A 22,001-nucleotide genomic window follows, 5' to 3' on the forward strand; every position below is an offset into this window, starting at 1 on the left:
TGCTGCTCCTGTTTTGAAATTCCGAAAGGGACGAAAATTAGACTGTCTAGCCTTAGCTTTGGCTTTGTCTTGAGGTAGGGCGTGGCCCTTACCCCCTGTAATGTCAGCGATAATTTCTTTCAAACCGGGCCCAAATAAAGACTGCCCCTTGAAAGGTATATTAAGTAATTTGGACTTAGAAGTAACATCGGCTGACCAGGATTTTAGCCACAGCGCCCTACGTGCCTGTATGGCGAATCCTGAGTTCTTAGCCGTAAGTTTGGTTAAATGTACTACGGCCTCCGAAATGAAAGAATTAGCTAGTTTAAGGACTCTAAGCCTGTCCGTAATGTCGTCTAGCGTAGATGAACTAAGGTTCTCTTCCAGAGACTCAATCCAAAATGCTGCCGCAGCCGTAATCGGCGCGATACATGCAAGGGGTTGCAATATAAAACCTTGTTGAACAAACATTTTCTTAAGGTAACCCTCTAATTTTTTATCCATTGGATCTGAAAAAGCACAGCTATCCTCCACCGGGATAGTGGTACGCTTAGCTAAAGTAGAAACTGCTCCCTCCACCTTAGGGACCGTTTGCCATAAGTCCCGAGTGGTGGCGTCTATTGGAAACATCTTTCTAAATATTGGAGGGGGTGAGAACGGCACACCGGGTCTATCCCACTCCTTAGTAACAATTTCAGTTAGTCTCTTAGGTATAGGAAAAACGTCAGTACTCGCCGGTACCGCAAAGTATTTATCCAACCTACACAGTTTCTCTGGTATTGCAACGGTGTTACAATCATTAAGAGCTGCTAAGACCTCCCCTAGTAATACACGGAGGTTTTCCAATTTAAATTTAAAATTTGAAATATCTGAATCCAATCTGTTTGGATCAGAACCGTCACCCACAGAATGAAGCTCTCCGTCCTCATGCTCTGCGAGCTGTGACGCAGTATCAGACATGGCCCTAGTATTGTCAGCGCACTCTGTTCTCACCCCAGAGTGATCACGCTTGCCTCTTAGTTCTGGTAATTTAGACAAAACTTCAGTCATAACAGTAGCCATATCTTGTAATGTTATCTGTAATGGCCGCCCAGATGTACTAGGCGCCATAATATCACGCACCTCCCGGGCGGGAGATGCAGGTACTGCCGCGTGAGGCGAGTTAGTCGGCATAACTCTCCCCTCGCTGTTTGGTGAAATTTGTTCACATTGTACAGATTGACTTTATTTAAAGTAGCATCAATACAGTTAGTACATAAATTTCTATTGGGCTCCACCTTGGCATTGGAACAAATGACACAGATATCTTCCTCTGAGTCAGACATGTTTAACACACTAGCAAAAAAACTTACAACTTGGTTATAATCTTTTTTAGCAAAAACGTACTGTGCCTCAAAGAGGTACTAAACGATTAAATGACAGTTGAAATAATGAACTGAAAAACAGTTATAGCATCAAACTTTAAAACAACACAACTTTTAGCAAGGCTTGTTCCCATTAGTAAAATAACACTAATTAAATTTGATATAAAAAATGCAAAGCAACGTTTTTATTCACAGTCACTATAAGAATTCTCACAGCTCTGCTGAGAGAATTTACCTCCCTTCAAAGAAGTTTGAAGACCCCTGAGATCTGTCAGAGATGAACCGGATCATGCAGGAAATAAAAAAGTAACTGACTGGAATTTTTTGATGCGTAGCAAAGAGCGCCAAAAACGGCCCCTCCCTCTCCCACACAGCAGTGAAGAGAAACGAAACTGTCACAAATAAAAGTAAAAAAGGCTGCCAAGTGGAAAATAATGCCCAAATATTTATTCACACAGTACCTCAGCAATGTAAACGATTCTACGTTCCAGCAAAAACGTTTACATGATAAATAGTTATTAAAAGGATTAGTGACCTTTAACAGAGTAGTTCCGGTGAAATACCATCCCCAGAATACTGAAGTGTATACATACATGTCATTTTAACGGTATGGCAGGATTTTCTCATCAATTCCATTCAGAAAATAAAAACTGCTACATACCTCAATGCAGATTCATCTGCCCGCTGTCCCCTGATCTGAAGCCTTTACCTCCCTCAGATGGCCGAGAACAGCAATATGATCTTAACAACTCCGGATAAAATCATAGTAAAAAACTCTGGCAGATTCTTCCTCAAACTCTGCCAGAGAAGTAATAACACGCTCCGGTGCTATTGTAAAATAACAAACTTTTGATTGAAGTCATAAAAACTAAGTATAATCACCATAGTCCTCTCACACATCCTATCTAGTCGTTGGGTGCAAGAGAATGACTGGGACTGACGTAGAGGGGAGGAGCTATATACAGCTCTGCTGGGTGAATCCTCTTGCATTTCCTGTTGGGGAGGAGTTATATCCCAGAAGTAATGATGACCCGTGGACTGATCACACATAACAGAAGAAACAATGCTTATACTAAAATTATAAATTATTTCTACACAAAGACTACAGAGGTTGCTACAGAAAATCCTGTGAACCTCTGCTAATCAGTTCTACGTGGTAGTGGCCAAGTAGCAATTATGAGGAAGTTATTAAAGGGATACGAAACCCACATTTTTTATTTTATTATTTACATAGAGCATGCAATTTTAAGCAACTTTCTAATTTACTCCTATTATCAATTTATTTGTTCTCTTGGTATCTTTATTTGATAAAGCAGGAATGAGGCAGACCATCTTGGTTCAGCACCCTGGATAGCGCTTGCTGATTGCTGGTTACATTTAGTCACCAATCAGCAAACAGTACCCAGGTGCTAAACCTAAAATGGGCCTGGCTCCTAAGCTTTCATTCCTGCTTTTAAAATAAAGATACCAAGAGAACAAAGAAAAAATAGGAGTAAATGAAAAAGTTGCTAAAAATTGCATGCTCTATCCGAATCATGAAAGAAAAATTGGGTTTAGTATCCCTTTAAGGGAATGCAGCGTGATTGTATGCATTCTCAGGTGTTCCCTAGAAAATACTACTATGAAACCACCCTATGTACGTTTCTACCGATACATATAGATCAACAGGAACTTGCATACTAATTTTCATTCAAAAATGTTGGGCTGATGAGGGTCATTGACTAATGGTGGTATTGACTGGGTGCCACATTATATTATACTTTACATTCATGCTAAAGAGAACATCTTAAAATAAGGTTAGATTAAAATCACACTTCAGTTAATTACATAGCGAGTTACTATTAATGAATTTAACTGTATTCTATTAAAAAAAAAAAAAAAGTACAAGCACAAATGCTTAATTACCTAATGAGAAGTGTGTAACTGCTTTCTCAGCCTCAAGTAACTGATGTGTTTTCAACACAATGGTTCTGACATCTAAACAAAAACACTTGGAGAGCTTGCCGTACTTCAAAATATGTATAAAGATAGATATATTTCTTACTTTGGATTTTCCTCTTCTTCTGACTCCTCGGGTTGGTCAAATAATTCCCATTTTGATGTGGTAACAGCTTAAAAAAAAAAAAATTAACTTTACCTTCTTTATTCAGACACATTTTATAGGAAAGCTAAAGATTGGGTACTACCCAACTTTACACAATACATAAACTTTCAAGATGTAAAAGGTTATCCTTGATTCTTAAAATGGAACCAGCACCACAGTAAAAATGTAAATGTTTTAAGTAAAATGCGTACATGTTCTGTAAAATTATATTAATTTTCACCCCTTTTAAAAAAAAAAAAATAAAACAGAAAAAGTTTAGTTCTTTCCAAGAGCTAAAATAAAGAGCTGTCACTTGCTTTTTACAAGTTTGTAAACTTTACTATGGAATACATTTATATTAAAGGCCAAAGCAGGAATCACTGAATAGCTTCCTGAAAAATGCTCTGGTCAGAAAATAAAAACAAATTAAAAAAAGAGACTTTTCTTTTTGCAAGAGACTTTTCTGCTGCAATATAGTAACATTTCACTGATTAACATCTTATTGATGCACATGTTATTCAATAGCCAAACTTACCCCCACCTCTTACGTTAGAGCAGTGATTTTTAACCTTTTTTTTGCCGTGGCACACTTTTTTACATTAAAAAATCCTGTGGCACACCACCATCCCAAAATTTAAAAAAAATCACGCATTGTAGCCTAATATAGCATATATATATACACATACACACAAACACACACATATGTATGTATTGTGCTGTTATGCCATGCCTCCTACAAACTACCCCTGCACTGGGAGTAAAAAACAAGAAAAGTTTAAAAAATATGTCACACTGTTGTCAGTCTGCCGTGGCACACCTGAGGATCTCTCATGGCACACTAGTGTGCCACGGCACACTGGTTGAAAAACACTGCGTTAGAGGATCAAACTAAAACCTGTTATAGGAGTAGACAAGACTTACTATTGCCAGCAAAATGTTCAGTTTTGCAGTTACTTATCTGATCACAGCTGCTGAGGCCAATTATGTCAAATTGTGTGTTAGGTCTTCTGTGTTGTAGGGGCATGAGTTAAGTTAACATTTTTGCATGATTTAATGTGACACAACACTTATTGTTTGAGGACCTTTATCATCTGAATCTTATGTTTTGTAACTGTACTAGGCCATTGTGGAGCCCTTGTTAATTAATCACAGAATCTTCTATCAAGGTTGACTGTGACAAGGAGCTGCCACTGCATGAAGAACCTTTTTGGACTGGTTTACAATACTATAATCTTATATGTAGTGACTTGAGATTTTTTTGTTTGGGTTTTGTTTATTTCACCACCAGCCTCAAAAGCCCAGGATTTTGAAGCCGCCCTTGTAGAATGAGCCCATAGCACTTCAGGAACTGGTTTATTAGCGTGCATGTAAACTCTAGAGAATGCTTGAACAATCATTTTGAAAGTGTAGACTTGGCAGGAGACTGTCCTAGTCGAGGTCCTTTAGGAATGACAAAAAGCCAGTCTGACTTAAAAAATGGCAGAGTTCTCTTAATATAGATATGTAAACAACGAAAAACATCCCAACAATAGATAGGGTTTTCCTTGTGTCTGTCTGGACAGAAGAATAGCAAAAAGAAAGTTTATGCTTACCTGTTTTTTTTTTGTTTTTTTTTTACACGATGAGTCCACTGATCATCTTAATTACTAATGGGATATTCACCTCCTGGTCAGCAGGAGGAGGTAGAGAGCACCACAGCAGAGCTGTTAAATAGCTCCTCCCTTCCCCTCCAGTCATTCGACCAAAGTTAGGAAGAGAAAGGAAAAGCCAAGGTGCAGAGGTTCCTTAAGTTTACAATAGCCCAAAACCTGTCTAAAAAGAACAGGGCGGGCCGTGGACTCATCGTGTCAAAAAAGAAATACATTTATCAGGTAAGCATAAATTTTCTTTTCTTTTGTAAGACATGATGAGTCCACGGATCATCTTAATTACTAAAGGGATTCAATACCCAAGCTAGAGTACACAGATGATATGGAAGGCACCACTTGAAGAACCTTTCTCCCAAAAACAGCCTCAGCCGAGGCAAAAGTGTCAAATTTGTAAAACTTTGAAAAAGTGTGAAGAGAGGACCAAGTTGCAGCTTTGCAAATCTGTTCCACATCAGCTTCATTTTTGAATGCCCATGAGGAAGCAACAGCCCTCGTGGAATGAGCCGTAACTCTCAGGAGGCTGCTGTCCAGCAGTCTCAAATGCAAAAGGTATGATGCTTTTCAGCCAAAAAAAAAAGTAGCCATAGCTTTCTGTCCCTTGCGTTTTTCCTGAGAAAACCAAAAACAAAGAAGAAGACTAAAGAAAGTCCTTAGTCGCCTGTAGGTAAAACTTTAAAGAACAAACCACGTCTAAATTGCGCAAAATTCTTTCCTTCTTAGGAGGAGGATTAGGACATAAGGAAGGCACAACAATCTCCTGATTAATGTTCCGATCAGAAACCACCTTAGGAAGAAAACCTAATTTGGTACTCAAAACTACCTTATCTGCATGGAAAAATAAGATAAGGAGACTCATACTGTAATGCCGAGAGTTCTGACACTCTCAGAGCAGAAGAAATAGCCACAAGAAATAAAACCTTCCAAGATAACTTAATATCTAAGGAATGCATAGGCTCAAACAAAGCCCCTTGAACATTGAGAACTAAATTAAGACTCCATGGAGGAGTAACTGGTTTGAACACAGGCCTGATCCTGACCAAGGCCTGACAAAAAGATTGTACATCTGGGACATCCGCCAGACGTTTGTGTAACTAAATAGATAAGGCTAAGATTTGCCACTTTAGCGAACTCGTCAATAAACCTTTCTCCAAACCTTCGAGAAAAGACAAAATCCTAGGAATCCTAACTACTCCATGAGTAGCCCTTGGATTCACACCAATTCAGATATTTACTCAAAATCTTATGGTAAATCCTTCTAGTTACAGGCTTACGAGCCTGAATCATGGTCTATGACCGAATCAGAAAACCCCCGCTTAGATAAAATGAAGCGTTCAATCTTCAAGCAGTCCGCTTCAGAGAAACTAGATTTGGGTGAAGGAAGGGCCCCTGAATCAGAAGGTCTTTCCTCAATGGAAGTCTCCTAGGTGGCAGAGATGTCATCTCCACCAGATCTGCATACCAAATCCTGCCAGACCGGTGCTATGAGGATCACGAGGCACTTTCCTGTTTGACTCGAGGAAGAAGAGCGAAAGGAGCAAACGGGTATGCTAGATTGAAAGTCCAAGGGGCCACCAGAGCATCTATCAGTTCCACCTGGGGGTCTCTGGATCTCGACCCGTATCTCGGGAGCTTGGCATTCTGCCGCAATGCCATGAGATCTGACTACAGCTAACCGCACTTGAGAATCAGGCTGGAGAACACCTCCAGATGGAGTTCCCACTCCCGCGGATGAAAGGTCTGCCTGCCTGAAAAGTCTGCCACCCCTGGGATATGGATCGCCGACAGACAGCAAGAACGGGCCTCCGCCCACCAAATTATTTTGGATACCTCTGTCATCGCCAAGGAACTCCTTGTTCCTCCCTGATGATTGATGTAGGCCACTGACGTTATGTTGTCCGACTGGAACCGGATAAACTGAACCAAGGCTAACTGGGGCCAGGCCAGAAGAGCATTGTAGATCGCTCTCAGTTCCAGAATGTTTATGGGTAAAACAGACTCTTCCTGAGTCCATATTCCCTGAGCCTTTAGAGAGCCCCAGACTGCTCCACACCCTAGAAGGCTGGCATCTGTTGTCACAATCACCCAAGATGGTCTGCAAAAGCATGTTCCCTGGGAGAGATGATCCAGAGACAACCACCATTGTAGAGAGTCCCTTGTCTCCTGCTCCAGAAGAAGCCGAAGAGACAAGTCCGAATAACCTCCATTCCATATTTTCAGCATGTTCAACTGCAGATCTCTGAGATGGAAGCGAGCAAACGGGATGATGTCCATCAGCCCAATTAACTCCATGCACTGAGCCACTGATGGACGAGGGGTAGACTGAAGGGCTAGACAAGTATCGATAATCTTTAATTTCCTGACCTCTGTCAGAAAAATCTTCATAGACAGTCTATTATGGTTCCTAATAAAGTCATCCTTGTGTTTGGAACTAGGGAACTCTTTTCTAAATTCACCTTCCAGCCGTGGGATCTTAGGAAGGATAACACCAAATCCGTGTGGGATCTTGCTAGCTGAAAGGATGGCGCCTGAACCAGAATGTCATCCAGATAAGGCGCCACTGCAATGCCTTTTTAACGAAGCACCGCCAACAGAGATCCCAGAACCTTTGTGAAAATTCTGGGGGCTGTGGCAAGACCGAAAGGAGGAGCCACAAACTGGTAATGTTTGTCCAGAAAGGCAAACCTTAAGAACTTGTGATGATCCCTGTGAATGGGAACATGTAGATATGCGTTCTTTAAATCCACTGTTGTCAAATTGTCCCACCTTGGATCAATGGAAGAATGCAACGAATAGTTTCCATCTTGAAGGACGGTACCCTGAGAAACTTGTTCAGACTCTTGAGGTCTAGAAATGGTCTGAAGGTTCCCTCTTTTTTGGGAACCACGAATAGATTTGAATAAAATCCCAGAGCGGAGAGGTCTCCTACAAAGTGTAAGAACGCCTCTCTTTATCTGGTCTGCAGATAATCTTGAAATTAGAAATCTGCCTCTGGGAGGAAAAACCTTGAACTCCAGTTTGTATCCCTGAGACTATTTCTATTGCCCAGGGATCCTGGGCCCAGGCTTGAACAAAGGAAAGTCTGCCCCCTACCAGATCCGGTCCCGAATTGGGGGCATGCCCTTCATGCTGTCTTGGAATCACTAATCGGCTTCTTGGACTGCTTTCCTTTGTTTCAAGACTGACTGACTGGAGGAGGAGCCTTTAAAATTTCGAAAGGAACGAAAATTGCTTTGTCCTTTTTGTTTATTTCTCTTGTCTTGCGGGAGAAGATGACCCTTACCTCCTGTGATATCTGAAATAATCTCCTTCAAATCAGGTCCGATCAAAGTATTCCCCTTGTAAGGAATAGCTAGAAGTTTAGACTTGGAAGAAACGTCCACAGACCAAGGCTTTAACCATAAGGCTCTGCAGGCTAAAATAGAGAAACTCGATATCTTAGCTCCCAATTTAATAACTTGAAGGGAAGCGTCCTATCTTTGATCTCATCCGAAGAAGTCTCAGTCCCGAGTGCCTCAGATAGTGCATCAAACCAATATGCCGCTGCACTAGTAACCGTGGCAATGCACACGGCTGGGTGCCACTGCAGACCCTGGTGTACATAAATTTTCTTGAGTAACCCCTCTAACTTTTTATCCATAGAGTCTTTGAAAGCAAAACTATCCTCTATGGGAATAGCAGTTCTTTTAGCAAGGGTAGAAACTGCTCCTTCTACCTTAGGAACCGTTTGCCAAGTCTCCTTAACAGAGTCGGCTATTGGAAACATTTTCCTTAAAATAGGAGAGGGAGAAAAATGGATGCCCGGTCTCTCCCACTCCTTAGCAATAATTTCAGTAGCTCTCTTAGGAACTGGAAATACATCTGTATAGGAAGGAACCTCAAAATATCTGTCCAGTTTACTAGACTTCTGAGGGACCACCACCACTGTGGAGTCACTATCGTCCAAGGTAATCAAAACCTCTGAGTAAAAGACTAAGGTGATCAAGTTTAAATCTGAAAGAAACCACCTCTGAGTCTGTCAGTGGTAATAAACCCTCTGAATCGAAAATTTCTCCTTCAGAAGCTACTGCAGTACCCTCCTCTTCAGGTTGTTGGAAGGATACTTCTGAAATTGTGACAATTGCATCCGATACCTCGCTTACTGAATGTCTGGCCTTTCTCTTGCGTTTGGCTCTGTAACATTGGAAAGGCAGACAAGGCATCAGAAATAGTTGAAGACATAAGAGAAGCTATGTCTTGTAACGAAATCCCCGAAGGGACTATAGCGGAAGAGCAGGGCACTGCTTGTGAGGACGGTAAAATTTGGGACGTTTGGGGAGAAAGCTGCGGCATAAATTGACCTTCAACATTAGACCCTTGGACAACATCTGCCTTAGAGGAGACTGGCTCTGAAAAAAATCTTATCTCTGTATCTTAGTCCTTTTAATACATGAAGGACAGAAAGGGATTGGTGGTTCCACATTAGCATGAAAAAAACAAAGCACAGGTGACATCTTGTAAGTCCCCTTGGTCCATGCTTGCACACAATTTATTAAATAACCAATTATAAAAATAGTTTGAAAAAAATAATTGTAAAAAAACGTTACTGTCTCTTTAAATTAAAAACGTTTTTCTTTTTTGCTGCAGAATGACAAATTAACGTTATTCCTGTTTACTGTCAAAAAAACTATTAACTTGCCCCAACCTCAGCACTCTGCTGAAGTGCTCCAACCTTACAGAATATCGTTAGGATCTTTTCAAAATGATATTTTTCCTTTCAGATACTGCTTGAAGATTTCTGCCAACAACTTGATGCCGGGAACACTCCGTGTCTGCACTAGAAACGCATGTCTCTCATTCGACTCTAGAACAGACCTGCTAATCTGTGCAACAACTCAGAGCTTGTAGCGCTACTGAATGGCGCCAAAAAAACGGAAGGACCACCCATCGTGGGTGTGTCGTAATGCACCATACATCGCTAACTGTGAAACCACCAGAGCCATAATGAAACTCCTCAGAGTAAACAAACTTTCTCCAGCCCCAGTGCCCTGTTCCATACACTGACCCAAATATCTTTGATAGGAAAGAAACGATGTCCCCACAAAGCACTGTTTAGTTAAAAAGAGCCCCTTATGTCTAGGATGTGCTATTCAAAATTTCTGAGTCCTTATCCCCAGAATATAAGGTAGCACTTACCTTGTCTTCTGCCTGGCAGTAAAGGCAGCTCTGAGGTTTGAAATGTCCTGTCCCTCACATCGACCCGAGGAAATCAAAATGCTGAGTAAACGAAAATCTCAGACTGAAGTATAAGGGCAGCAAGTAAATTATGGGAGGTGCAGTGAGAATTATGTCCCACAAGTTCCCATTGCTCTAAAGCCAACAAAGCTCTACTTTAGAGACTGATATAGACTATGGCTACACCCTAGAACAAAGCAGCACACACTGGCACTACTTTAAAAATAATAGATTAGATTGTTCAATCAAGAGTTTAACACCTCACTTTACCTCTTCCTATCACTAACGTAGGTAAAGAGAATGACTGGAGTGGGAGGGAAGGGAGAAGCTATTTAACAGCTCTGCTGCGGTGCTCTTTGCCTCCTGCTGACCAGGAGGTGAATATAGCATTAGTAATTAAGATGATCCGTGGACTCATCGTGTCTTAAAAAAGAAATACCCTGGGATCTGTGGAAACCAGAAACAACTTTAGGGACAAATTCAGGAACAGTACGCAGCCCCACTGTATCTTGATGGAAGGCAAAGTTTTTTTCTGACTGAAAAATGTCTGGCAAAAGTAATGGCTATAAGAAAACAAAATGTATGCTTACATGATAAATGTATTTATTTCTTGACACGGTGAGTCCAAGGATCATTAATTACTGTTGGGAATATCACTCCTGGAAAGCAGGAGGCGGCAAGGAGCACCACAGCAAGGCTGTTAAGCATCACTTCCCTTCCCACAAACCTCAGTCATTTGACCAAAGGAAAAGGAGAGAAAGGAAATTACATATGGTGTAGAGGTGCCTGAGGTTTATATATAAAAAAAAAACTGTCTGAAAACAAGGGAGGGACGTGGACTCACCGTGTCTAGAAATACATTTATCAGGTAAGCATACATTTTGTTTGCTTTCTTAAGACACGGTGAGTCCACGGATCATCAATTACTGTTGGGAATCAATACCCAAGCTAGAGGACACAGATGATTAGGGAAGGACAAGATAGGCAACCTAAACAGAAGGCACCACTGCTTGAAGAACTCTTCTCCCAAAAGAAGCCTCAGCAAAAATATCAAATTTATAGAATTTAGAAAAAGTGTGCAAAGACCACCAAGTCGCAGCCTTGCCAATCTGTTCCACAGAGGCCTCATTCTTGAAGGCCCAAGAAGAAGTGGAATGAGCTGTAATTCTCTCAGGAGGCTGCTGTCCAGCAGTCTCATTAGCCAAATGAATAATACTCCTCAACCAGAGAGAAAGAGAAGTGGCAGTAGCTATCTGACCCATACGTTTTCCAGAAAAGCAAACAAAATGCGGAAGACTGACGAAAGTCCTTCGTAGCCAGCAGATAGAATTTAAGAGCCCACACAACGTCTAAGTTGTGCAACAAACATTCTTTATGAGAAGGAGGATTAGGACAGAGAGAAGGAATAACAATTTCCTGATTAATATTTCTGTCCGAAATAACCTTAGGAAGAAAACAAAAATTGGTACGGAGAACTGCCTTATCTGCATGAAATATGAGATCAGGAGAATCACACTGCAAAGCTGAGAGTTCAGACACCCTCCAAGCAGAAGAAAACCATTTATGTAAGAACTTACCTGATAAATTAATTACTTTCATATTGGCAAGAGTCCATGTGCTAGTGACGTATGGCATATACCAGTGTTTTTCAACCAGTGTGCCGTGGCACACTAGTGTGCCGTGAGAGATCCTCAGGTGTGCCACGGCAGACTGACAACAGTGTGACATTTTTTAAACTTTGCTTGTTTTTTACTCCCAGTGCAGGGGTAGTTTGTAGGAGGCATGGCATAACAGCACAATAAATACAGTATGTGTGTGTTTGTGTGTATGTGTATATATATGCTGTATTAGGCTACAATATGGTGGTGTGCCACAGGATTTTGTTAATGTAAAAAAGTGTGCCACAGCAAAAAAAAGGTTAAAAATCACTGGGATATACAATCCTACCAGGAGGGGCAAAGTTTCCCAAACCTCAAAATGCCTATAAATACACCCCTCACCACACCCACAATTCAGTTTAACTAATAGCCAAGTAGTGGGGTGATAAAGAAAGGAGTAAAAAGCATTAAAAAAAAAGGAAATTTATGCTTACCTGATAAATTGATTTCTTCTACGATACGACGAGTCCACGGATTTCATCCTTACTTGTGGGATATTATCCTCCTTTTAACAGGAAGTGGCAAAGAGCACCACAGCAGAGCTGTATATATAGCTCCTCCCTTCCCCTCCACCTCCAGTCATTCGACCGAAGGTTAAAGGAAGAGAAAGGAAAAGCTAAAAGGTGCAGAGGTGACTGAAGTTGTAAATAATAAAAACTATAATCTGTCTTTAATTGACAGGGAGGGCCGTGGACTCGTCGTATAGTAGAAGAAATCAATTTATCAGGGGACACGGATGAAAGGGAGGGACAAGACAGAGACCTAAACGGAAGGCACCACTGCTTGAAGAATTTTTCTCCCAAAAACAGCCTCAGAAGAAGCAAAAGTATCAAATTTGGAAAATTTGGAAAAAGTATGAAGGGACAACCAAGTCGCAGCCTTACACATCTGTTCAACAGATGCATCGTTTTTAAAAGCCCATGTGGAAGCCACAGCCCTAGTAGAATGAGCCGTAATTCTTTCAGGAGGCTGCTGTCCAGCAGTCTCATATGCCAGGCGGATGATACTTCTCAGCCAAAATGAAAGAGGTAGCCGTGGCTTTCTGACCCCTACGCTTTCCAGAATAAACAATGAATAATGAAGGTGATTGACGGAAATCCTTAGTTGCCTGTAAGTAAAACTTTAAGGTACGGACCACGTCCAGATTATGCAACATACGCTCCTTCTTAGAAGGATTAGGACACAAGGAAGGAACAACAATTTCCTGATTAATATTTTTATTTGAAATAACCTTAGGAAGAAAAAAAAACAGGTTTGGTACGTAAAACCACCTTATCAGAATGAAAAATGAGATAAGGCGAATCACACTGTAATGCTGAAAGCTCAGAAACTCTTCGAGCAGAAGAAATAGCAACCAAAAACCGAACTTTCCAAGATAACAATTTAATATCTATGGAATGCATAAGTTCAAACGGAACCCCTTGAAGAACACGAAGAACTAAATTCAAACTCCAGGGAGGAGTAATAGGTCTAAATACAGGCTTAATTCTAGAAAGAGCCTGACAAAAAGACTGAACATCTGGCACATCTGCCAAACATTTGTGAAACAAAATTGACAAAGCAGAAATTTGTCCCTTTAAGGAACTTGCTGATAACCCTTTCTCCAATCCTTCTTGGAGAAAAGACAGAATCCTAGGAATCCTAACTTTACTCCATGAGTAAACCTTGGATTCACACCAATAAAGATATTTACGCCATATCTTATGAAAGATTTTTCTAGTGACAGGCTTTCTAGCCTGTATCAAAGTATTGATAACTGAATCAGAGAATCCTCGCTTCGATAAAATAAAGCGTTCCATCTCTACGCAGTCAGCTGCAGAGAAATTAGATTTGGATGTTGGAAAGGACCTTGAATGAGAAGGTCCTGTCTCAAAGGAAGTTTCCATGGTAGCAGAGAGGACATGTCCACTAGATCCGCATACCAAGTGGCCACGCAGGCGCTATCAGGATTACTGAAGCTCTCTCCTGTTTAATTCTAGCAATCATATGTGGAAGGAGAGGAAACGGTGGAAACACATAAGCTAGGCTGAACTGCCAAGGCATCTATCAGTTCGGCCTGAGGATCCCTCGACCTGGATCCGTATCTTGGAAGCTTGGCATTCTGTCGAGATGCCATCAGATCCAATTCCAGTCTGCCCCATCGGAGAATCAGTGAGGCAAACACCTCCGGGTGGAGTTCCCACTCCTCCGGACGAAAGGTCTGTCGACTTAGAAAATCCGCTTCCCAGTACTCTACTCCTGGGATGTAGATTGCTGACAGATAAGAGTGGGCCTCCGTCCATCGGATTATCTTGGATACTTCTATCATCGCTAAGGAATTCCTTGATCGCTCCAGATGATTGATATATGCCACAGTCGTGATGTTGTCCAACTGGAATCTGATGAATTTGGCCGAAGCCAACTGAGGCCACGCCTGAAGTGCATTGAATATTGCTCTCAGTTCCAGAATATTGATTGGAAGTAGAGACTCCACCTGAGTCCAAACACCCTGAGCCTTCAGGGAATTCCAGACTGCACCCCAGCCCAGAAGGCTGGCGTACGTTGTCCCTATAACCCACGAGGGTCTGCAGAAACAAGTCCCCTGGGACAGATGATCCGACGACAACCACCAAAGAAGAGAGTCTCTGGTTTCTTGATCTAGATTTATCTGAGGAGATAAATCCGCATAATCCCCATTCCACTGTCCAAGCATGCACAGCTGCAGTGGTCTGAGATGAAAGCGAGCAAACGGAATGATGTCCATTGCCGCTACCATTAATCCAATTACCTCCATACACTGAGCCACTGATGGCCGAGGAATGGACTGAAGTGCTCGGCAAGTATTTAGAATCTTTGATTTTCTGACCTCCGTCGGAAATATTTTCATGTCTACCGAGTCTATCAGAGTTCCCAAGAAAGGAACCCTTGTCTATTGAACTTTTCTCTATGTTCACCTTCCAACCGTGAGTTCTCAGGAAAGACAACACTGTGTCCGTGTGAGATTTTGTCAGTTGATATGTTGACGCCTGGATCAGAATATCATCCAGATAAGGTGCCACTGCTATGACTCGCTGTCATTTCCAGCGCCCAGGGGTCCTGAACATCTCTTGCCCAAGCCTGAGCAAAGAAAGAATGTCTGCCCCCTACTAGATCCGGTCCCGGATCGGGGGCCGCCCCTTCATGCTGTCTTTGTAGCAGCAGCGGGCTTCTTGGATTGTTTACCTTTATTCCAAGTCTGTTTGGGTCTCCAGACTGACTTAGATTGGGCAAAATGCCCTTCCTGCTTTGTGGAGGAAGAGGAAGCAGAGGGTCCTCCTTTAAAATGCCAAAAGGAGCGAAAATTATTTTGTTTACCTCTCATCTTAACAGACTTATCCTGAGGTAGGGCATGGCCTTTGCCTCCAGTAATGTCAGTAATGATTTCCTTCAATACAGGCCTAAAAAGGGTCTTACCTTTAAAGGGAATAGTTAAAGGTTAGTTTTTGAGGACACATCAGCAGACCAAGATTTGAGCCATAACGCTCTACGCGCTAGAATAGCAAATCCTGCATTTTCGCCGATAATTTAGCAATTTAAAGAGAGGTATCAGTAATGAAAGAATTAGCTAGCTTAAGAGCCTTAATTCTATCCAAAATGTCATCTTAACTGAGTCTCAACCTTCAGAGACTCTTCCAGAGCCTCAAACCAAAAGGCTGCTGCAGTAGTTAATGGAACAATGCAGGCTGTAGGTTGTAAAAGAAAACCCTGATTAATAAATAATTTCTTTAGAAGACCCTCTAACTTTTTATCCATAGGGTCTTTGAAAGCACAACTGTCCTCAATGGGTATAGTTGTACGCTTAGCCAGGGTAGATATAGCTCCCTCCACCTTAGGGACCGTTTGCCACGAGTCCCGAATGGTGTCTGATATGGGAAACATTTTCTTAAAATTAGGAGGGGGAGAAAACTGTATACCTGGTCTATCCCATTCCTTTTTTATAATTTCCGAAATTCTTTTAGGAACCGGAAAAACATCAGTGTAAGTAGGCACCTCTAGATATTTGTCCATCTTACACAATTTCTCTGGTGGTATCACAATAGGGTCACAATCATCCAGAGTCGCTAAAACCTCCCGAAGTAACAGGCGGAGGTGTTCAAGCTTAAATTTAAAGGACATAACGTCTGAAACTGTCTGAGGTAACACATTCCCTAAGTCTGAAAGCTCTCCCTCAGACAGCAATTCCCTGACCCCCAACTCAGAACACTGAGGGTACATCGGAAATAGCCAATAAAGCATCAGAGGATTCAGTATTTACATTAATACCTGACCAACTGCGTTTACCCTGTAACTAATTGGATGGCATATCCTGATTCTCTTCAGACTGAGAATCATCCTTAGGCACACTTTCTTGACCTAAAATATGGTGTTTACAATGTAAGGCCCTTTCAGTACAAGAGGTACACAATGTAAGAGGGGTTTCCACAATAGCTTCTAAACACATAGAACAATTAGATTCCTCAATGTCAGACATGTTGAACAGACTAGTAATAACCACAGAAGTCGTTTAAACACTTTATTTATTGCTTTAAATACATTTTTGAAAAACGTGTACTGCGCCTTTAAGGAATAAAAAGCACAATTTTTCCAAAACTGCTTTAAGAACGTTAATTTGCCTTAAAAATTAACAAACTTATTAATGGCTCCAAAAATTATTGCACCCCAGAAGTAAGGGGAGAAATTAACCTCTAAAGTTAACTTAAATCATAAGAACGTCGATTTTCACAAAAATACCTCCTGCACCGAGCTGTGGCGCCTACCTGCCCCCAGGGTACTTCGAAATGACTTGCCAACACTCCGGACCAGAGAATCACTGTCCAGGAGCAACGGGAGTTACTGCTTGCTGCTTCTCAGCCAGAAGGAAGGGCGCATCTGAGCGCGTGAAAACAAGCCCCGCCCCTTATGGCCGATGCCGGAGTAGGCCTAAAACCGCATGGTGAAGCGGTTTTGCAAAAAAAAACTAAGTGGAACATAAAACCCCCAAACACATCCCAGCAAGCCATACCGGTTATCTGATGTAATAAAAAAAAAAAAAAAAAACACGATCAACAGTTTATGCCTCTCCCAGAGTGTCATATAATGCCCATTATAATGTTACAACAGTAAAATAAAAAACATAGGTCTCCAGTAACACCCCTCTGTATAACAGGTCTACAGCTTACTCCATTCCCTTACAGGGAAATAAATGCCAGCCAGTTCTGATATATCAAGTCTCCTCAGAAATAAAGGGCTGCACATACCTCAATGCTGCTTGTAGCATGAAACCGTTCTCCACACTGAAGATGTCTCTTATATTACCTTCAGAAGTCTTGTGGGAACCAACATGGATCTTAGTTATAGCTGCTAAGATCATCAATCTCAGGGCAGAAATCTTCTTCCATATCCCCCTGAGGAAAATAGTATTCACCGGCACCATTTAAAATAAAAAACTTCTTGATTAAAGAAACTAAAACTAACAGCTCACTTTACCTCTTCCTAGTATAACACAGGCAAAGAGAATGACTGGGGGTGGAGGGGAAGGGAGGAGCTATATATACAGCTCTGCTGTGGTGCTCTTTGCCACTTCCTGTTAGCAGGAGGATAATATCCCACAAGGATTGAAATCCGTGGACTTGTCATATCGTAGAAGAAATCAATTTATCAGGTAAACATAAATTTCCTTTTTTTTATGCTTTTTACTCCTTTCTTCATCACCCCACTACTTGGCTATTCGTTAAACTGAATTGTGGGTGTGGTGAGGGGTCTATTTATAGGCATTTTGAGGTTTGGGAAACTTTGCCCCTCCTGGTAGGATTGTATATCCCATACGTCACTAGCTCATGGACTCTTGCCAATTACATGAAAAACGCAAACACTCTTCGAGAAGAAGAGATAACAAAAAATAAAACTTTCCAAGAAAACTTAATATCAATGGAATGCATAGGTTCAACACAGGCCAGACTCTAATCAGAGCCTGACAAAAGGAATGAACATCTGGGACATCTGCCAAACGCTGTTGCACCAAAGTGGATAAAACAGAGATCTGACCCTATAGGGAACTCTCTGAAAAAACCCTTTAAGTCCTATCTAACTAACACAGGCAAAGAGAATGACTGGGTTGGAAGGGAAGGGAGGAGCTAGTTATACAGCTCTGCTGTGGTGCTCTTTGCCTCCTCCTGCTGACCAGGAGGCGTAATCCCACAAGGATGAAATCCGTGGACTCATCGTATCTTGAAAAATAAATATTCCTTAAAAAATTCTCATAGCAGAAAGTGAAAAAAAGTTCTGCCTCTGGGAGTCTGATAAGGTATCACCTCAATAAGATGCTACCCTCGCAACCATAGCAATATTCGCCATAGGTTGCCAATAACCTGATGAACGTACATCTTTTTTTAAGACTCTAGCTCCTTAAAAAGCATTATCGTCAATAGGTACAGTGGTTTACTTAGCCATCTCTATCATAGGCACAGTGTGCCACAAGTCGCGCACAGCCTCAGCCACCGAAATTTTTTTTCTTAAAAACAGGGGATGGGTGAAAAACATAATTTATGCTTACCTGATAAATTTATTTCTCTTGTAGTGTGTTCAGTCCACGGGTCATCCATTACTTATGGGATATATTCTCCTTCCCAACAGGAAGTTGCAAGAGGATCACCCAAGCAGAGCTGCTATATAGCTCCTCCCCTCACATGTCATATCCAGTCATTCGACCGAAACAAGACGAGAAAGGAAAAACTATAGGGTGCAGTGGTGACTGGAGTTTTAATTAAAATTTATAACTGCCTCAAAAAAAGACAGGGCGGGCCGTGGACTGAACACACTACAAGAGAAATAAATTTATCAGGTAAGCATAAATTATGTTTTCTCTTGTTAAGTGTGTTCAGTCCACGGGTCATCCATTACTTATGGGATACCAATACCAAAGCTAAAGTACACGGATGATGGGAGGGACAAGGCAGGAACATTAAACAGAAGGAACCACTGCCTGTAGAACCTCTCTCCCAAAAACAGCCTCCGAAGAAGCAAAAGTGTCAAATTTGTAAAATTTTGAAAAGGTATGAAGTGAAGACCAAGTTGCAGCCTTGCAAATCTGTTCAACACAGAGGCCTCATTCTTAAAGGCCCAGGTGGGAGCCACAGCTCTAGTGGAATGAGCTGTAATTCTTTCAGGAGGCTGCTGTCCAGCAGTCTCATAGGCTAAACGTATTATGCTACGAAGCCAAAAGGAGAGAGAGGTGGCCGAAGCCTTTTGACCTCTCCTCTGACCAGAATAAACGACAAACAGAGAAGAAGTTTGCCGAAAATCTTTAGTTGCCTGTAAGTAGAACTTCAGGGCACGGACTACGTCCAGATTATGCAAAAGACGCTCCTTCTTTGAAGAAGGATTAGGACATAATGATGGAACCACAATCTCTTGATTGATATTCCTGTTAGAAACAACCTTAGGTAAAAACCCAGGTTTAGTACGCAGAACTACCTTGTCTGAATGAAAAATCAGATAAGGAGAATCGCAATGTAAGGCAGATAACTCAGAGACTCTTCGAGCCGAGGAAATAGCCATCAAAAACAGAACTTTCCAAGATAAAAGCTTAATATCAATGGAATGAAGGGGTTCAAACGGAACACCCTGAAGAACTTTAAGAACCAAGTTTAAGCTCCACGGAGGAACAACAGTTTTAAACACAGGCTTAATCCTAGCCAAAGCCTGACAAAAAGCCTGGACGTCTGGATTCTCTGCCAGACGCTTGTGTAAAAGAATAGACAGAGCAGAAATCTGTCCCTTTAACGAACTAGCGGATAAACCCTTTTCTAAACCTTCTGGTAGAAAAGTCAATATCCTAGGAATCCTAACTTTACTCCATGAGTAACTCTTGGATTCACACCAATATAAATATTTACGCCATATCTTATGGTAAATTTTTCTGGTAACAGGTTTCCGAGCCTGTATTAATGTGTCAATAACCGACTCCGAAAAACCACGCTTTGATAGAATCAAGCGTTCAATCTCCATGCAGTCAGCCTCAGAGAAATTAGGCTTGGATGGTTGAAAGGACCCTGAATTAGAAGGTCCTGCCTCAGAGGCAGAGACCATGGTGGACAGGACGACATGTCCACTAGGTCTGCATACCAGGTCCTGCGTGGCCACGCAGGCGCTATCAGAATCACCGATGCTCTCTCCTGCTTGATCCTGGCAATCAGTCGAGGTAGCAACGGAAATGGTGGAAACACATAAGCCATGTTGAAAACCCAAGGGGCTGCTAGTGCATCTACCAGCACCGCTCCCGGGTCCCTGTAACCTGGATCCGTAACAAGGAAGCTTGGCGTTCTGGCGAGATGCCATGAGATCCAGCTCCGGTTCGCCCCAACGAAGAATCAGTTGAGCAAACACCTCGGGGTGAAGTTCCCACTCCCCCGGATGAAAGGTCTGGCGACTTAGAAAGTCCGCCTCCCAGTTCTCCACGCCTGGGATGTAGATCGCTGACAGGTGACAAGAGTGAGACTCTGCCCAGCGAATTATCTTCGAGACTTCCAACATTGCTAGGGAACTCCTGGTTCCCCCTTGATGATTGATGTAAGCCACAGTCGTGATGTTGTCCGACTGAAATCTGATGAACCTCAGTGTTGCTAACTGAGGCCAAGCTAGAAGAGCATTGAATATTGCTCTTAATTCCAGAATGTTTATTGGGAGGAGTTTCTCCTCCTGAGTCCACGATCCCTGAGCCTTCAGGGAGTTCCAGACTGCACCCCAGCCTAGTAGGCTGGCATCTGTTACAATCGTCCAATCTGGCCTGCGAAAAGTCATTCCTTTGGACAGATGAACCCGCGACAACCACCAGAGAAGAGAATCTCTGGTCTCCTGGTCCAGATTTATTAAAGGGGACAGATCTGAGTAATCCCCATTCCACTGACTTAGCATGCATAGTTGCAGCGGTCTGAGATGCAGGCGCGCAAATGGCACTATGTCCATTGCCACGACCATTAAGCCGATTACTTCCATGCACTGAGCTACTGATGGGCTTGGAATGGAATGAAGGACACGGCAAGCATTTAGGATTTTTGATAACCTGGACTCCGTCAGGTAAATCTTCATCTCTACAGAATCTATAAGAGTCCCTAGAAAGGGAACCCTTGTGAGTGGGAACAGAGAACTCTTTTCCATGTTCACTTTCCACCCATGCGACCTCAGAAATGCTAAAACTATCTCTGTATGAGACTTTGCATTTTGAAAACTTGACGCTTGTATCAGAATGTCGTCTAGGTACGGAGCCACCGCTATGCCTCGCGGTCTTAGTACCGCCAGAAGCGAGCCCAGAACCTTTGTAAAAATTCTCGGGCCGTAGCCAACCCGAAGGGAAGAGCTACAAACTGGTAATGCCTGTCTAGAAAGGCAAACCTTAGGTACCGATAATGATCTTTGTGAATCGGTATGTGAAGGTAGGCATCCTTTAGGTCCACTGTGGTCATATACTGACCCTCTTGGATCATGGGAAGGATGGTTCGATTAGTTTCCATTTTGAACGATGGAACTCTTAGGAATTTGTTTAAGATTTTCAGGTCCAAGATTGGCCTGAAGGTACCCTCTTTTTTGGGAACCACAAACAGATTTGAGTAAAAACCCTGCCCTTGTTCCGACCGCGGAACTGGGTGGATCACTCCCATTACTAAGAGGTCTTGTACACATCGTAGAAATGCCTCTTTCTTTATCAGGTTTGTTGATAACCTTGACAGATGAAATCTCCCTTGTGGAGGAGAAGCTTTGAAGTCCAGAAGGTATCCCTGAGATATGATCTCCAACGCCCAGGGATCCTGGACATCCCTTGCCCAGGCCTGGGCGAAGAGAGAAAGTCTGCCCCCCACTAGATCCGTTTCCGGATAGGGGGCCCTTTCTTCATGCTGTCTTAGGGGCAGAAGTAGGTTTTCTGGCCTGCTTGCCCTTGTTCCAGGACTGGTTGCTTTTCCAACCCTGTCTGTAACGAGTAGCAGTCCCTTCCTGTTTTGGAGCGGAGGAAGTTGATGCTGCTCCTGCCTTGAAATTACGAAAGGCACGAAAATTAGACTGTTTG

At 42.3% G+C, this 22,001-nt stretch overlaps 1 protein-coding gene across 1 annotated transcript in view; it reads right to left on the reverse strand.

Moving 5' to 3' along the window:
- The window catches only part of U2SURP (U2 snRNP associated SURP domain containing), a 248,488-nt gene that overhangs the window by 45,996 nt on the left and 180,491 nt on the right, over positions 1–22,001 (reverse strand). Inside the window, 1 exon segment of the mRNA XM_053710012.1 lies at positions 3,388–3,454. Coding sequence (XP_053565987.1) covers positions 3,388–3,454 — 67 coding nt within the window.

This window comes from Bombina bombina, chromosome 4 (genome assembly GCF_027579735.1).
Source record: "Bombina bombina isolate aBomBom1 chromosome 4, aBomBom1.pri, whole genome shotgun sequence".
Lineage (NCBI taxonomy): Eukaryota > Metazoa > Chordata > Amphibia > Anura > Bombinatoridae > Bombina > Bombina bombina.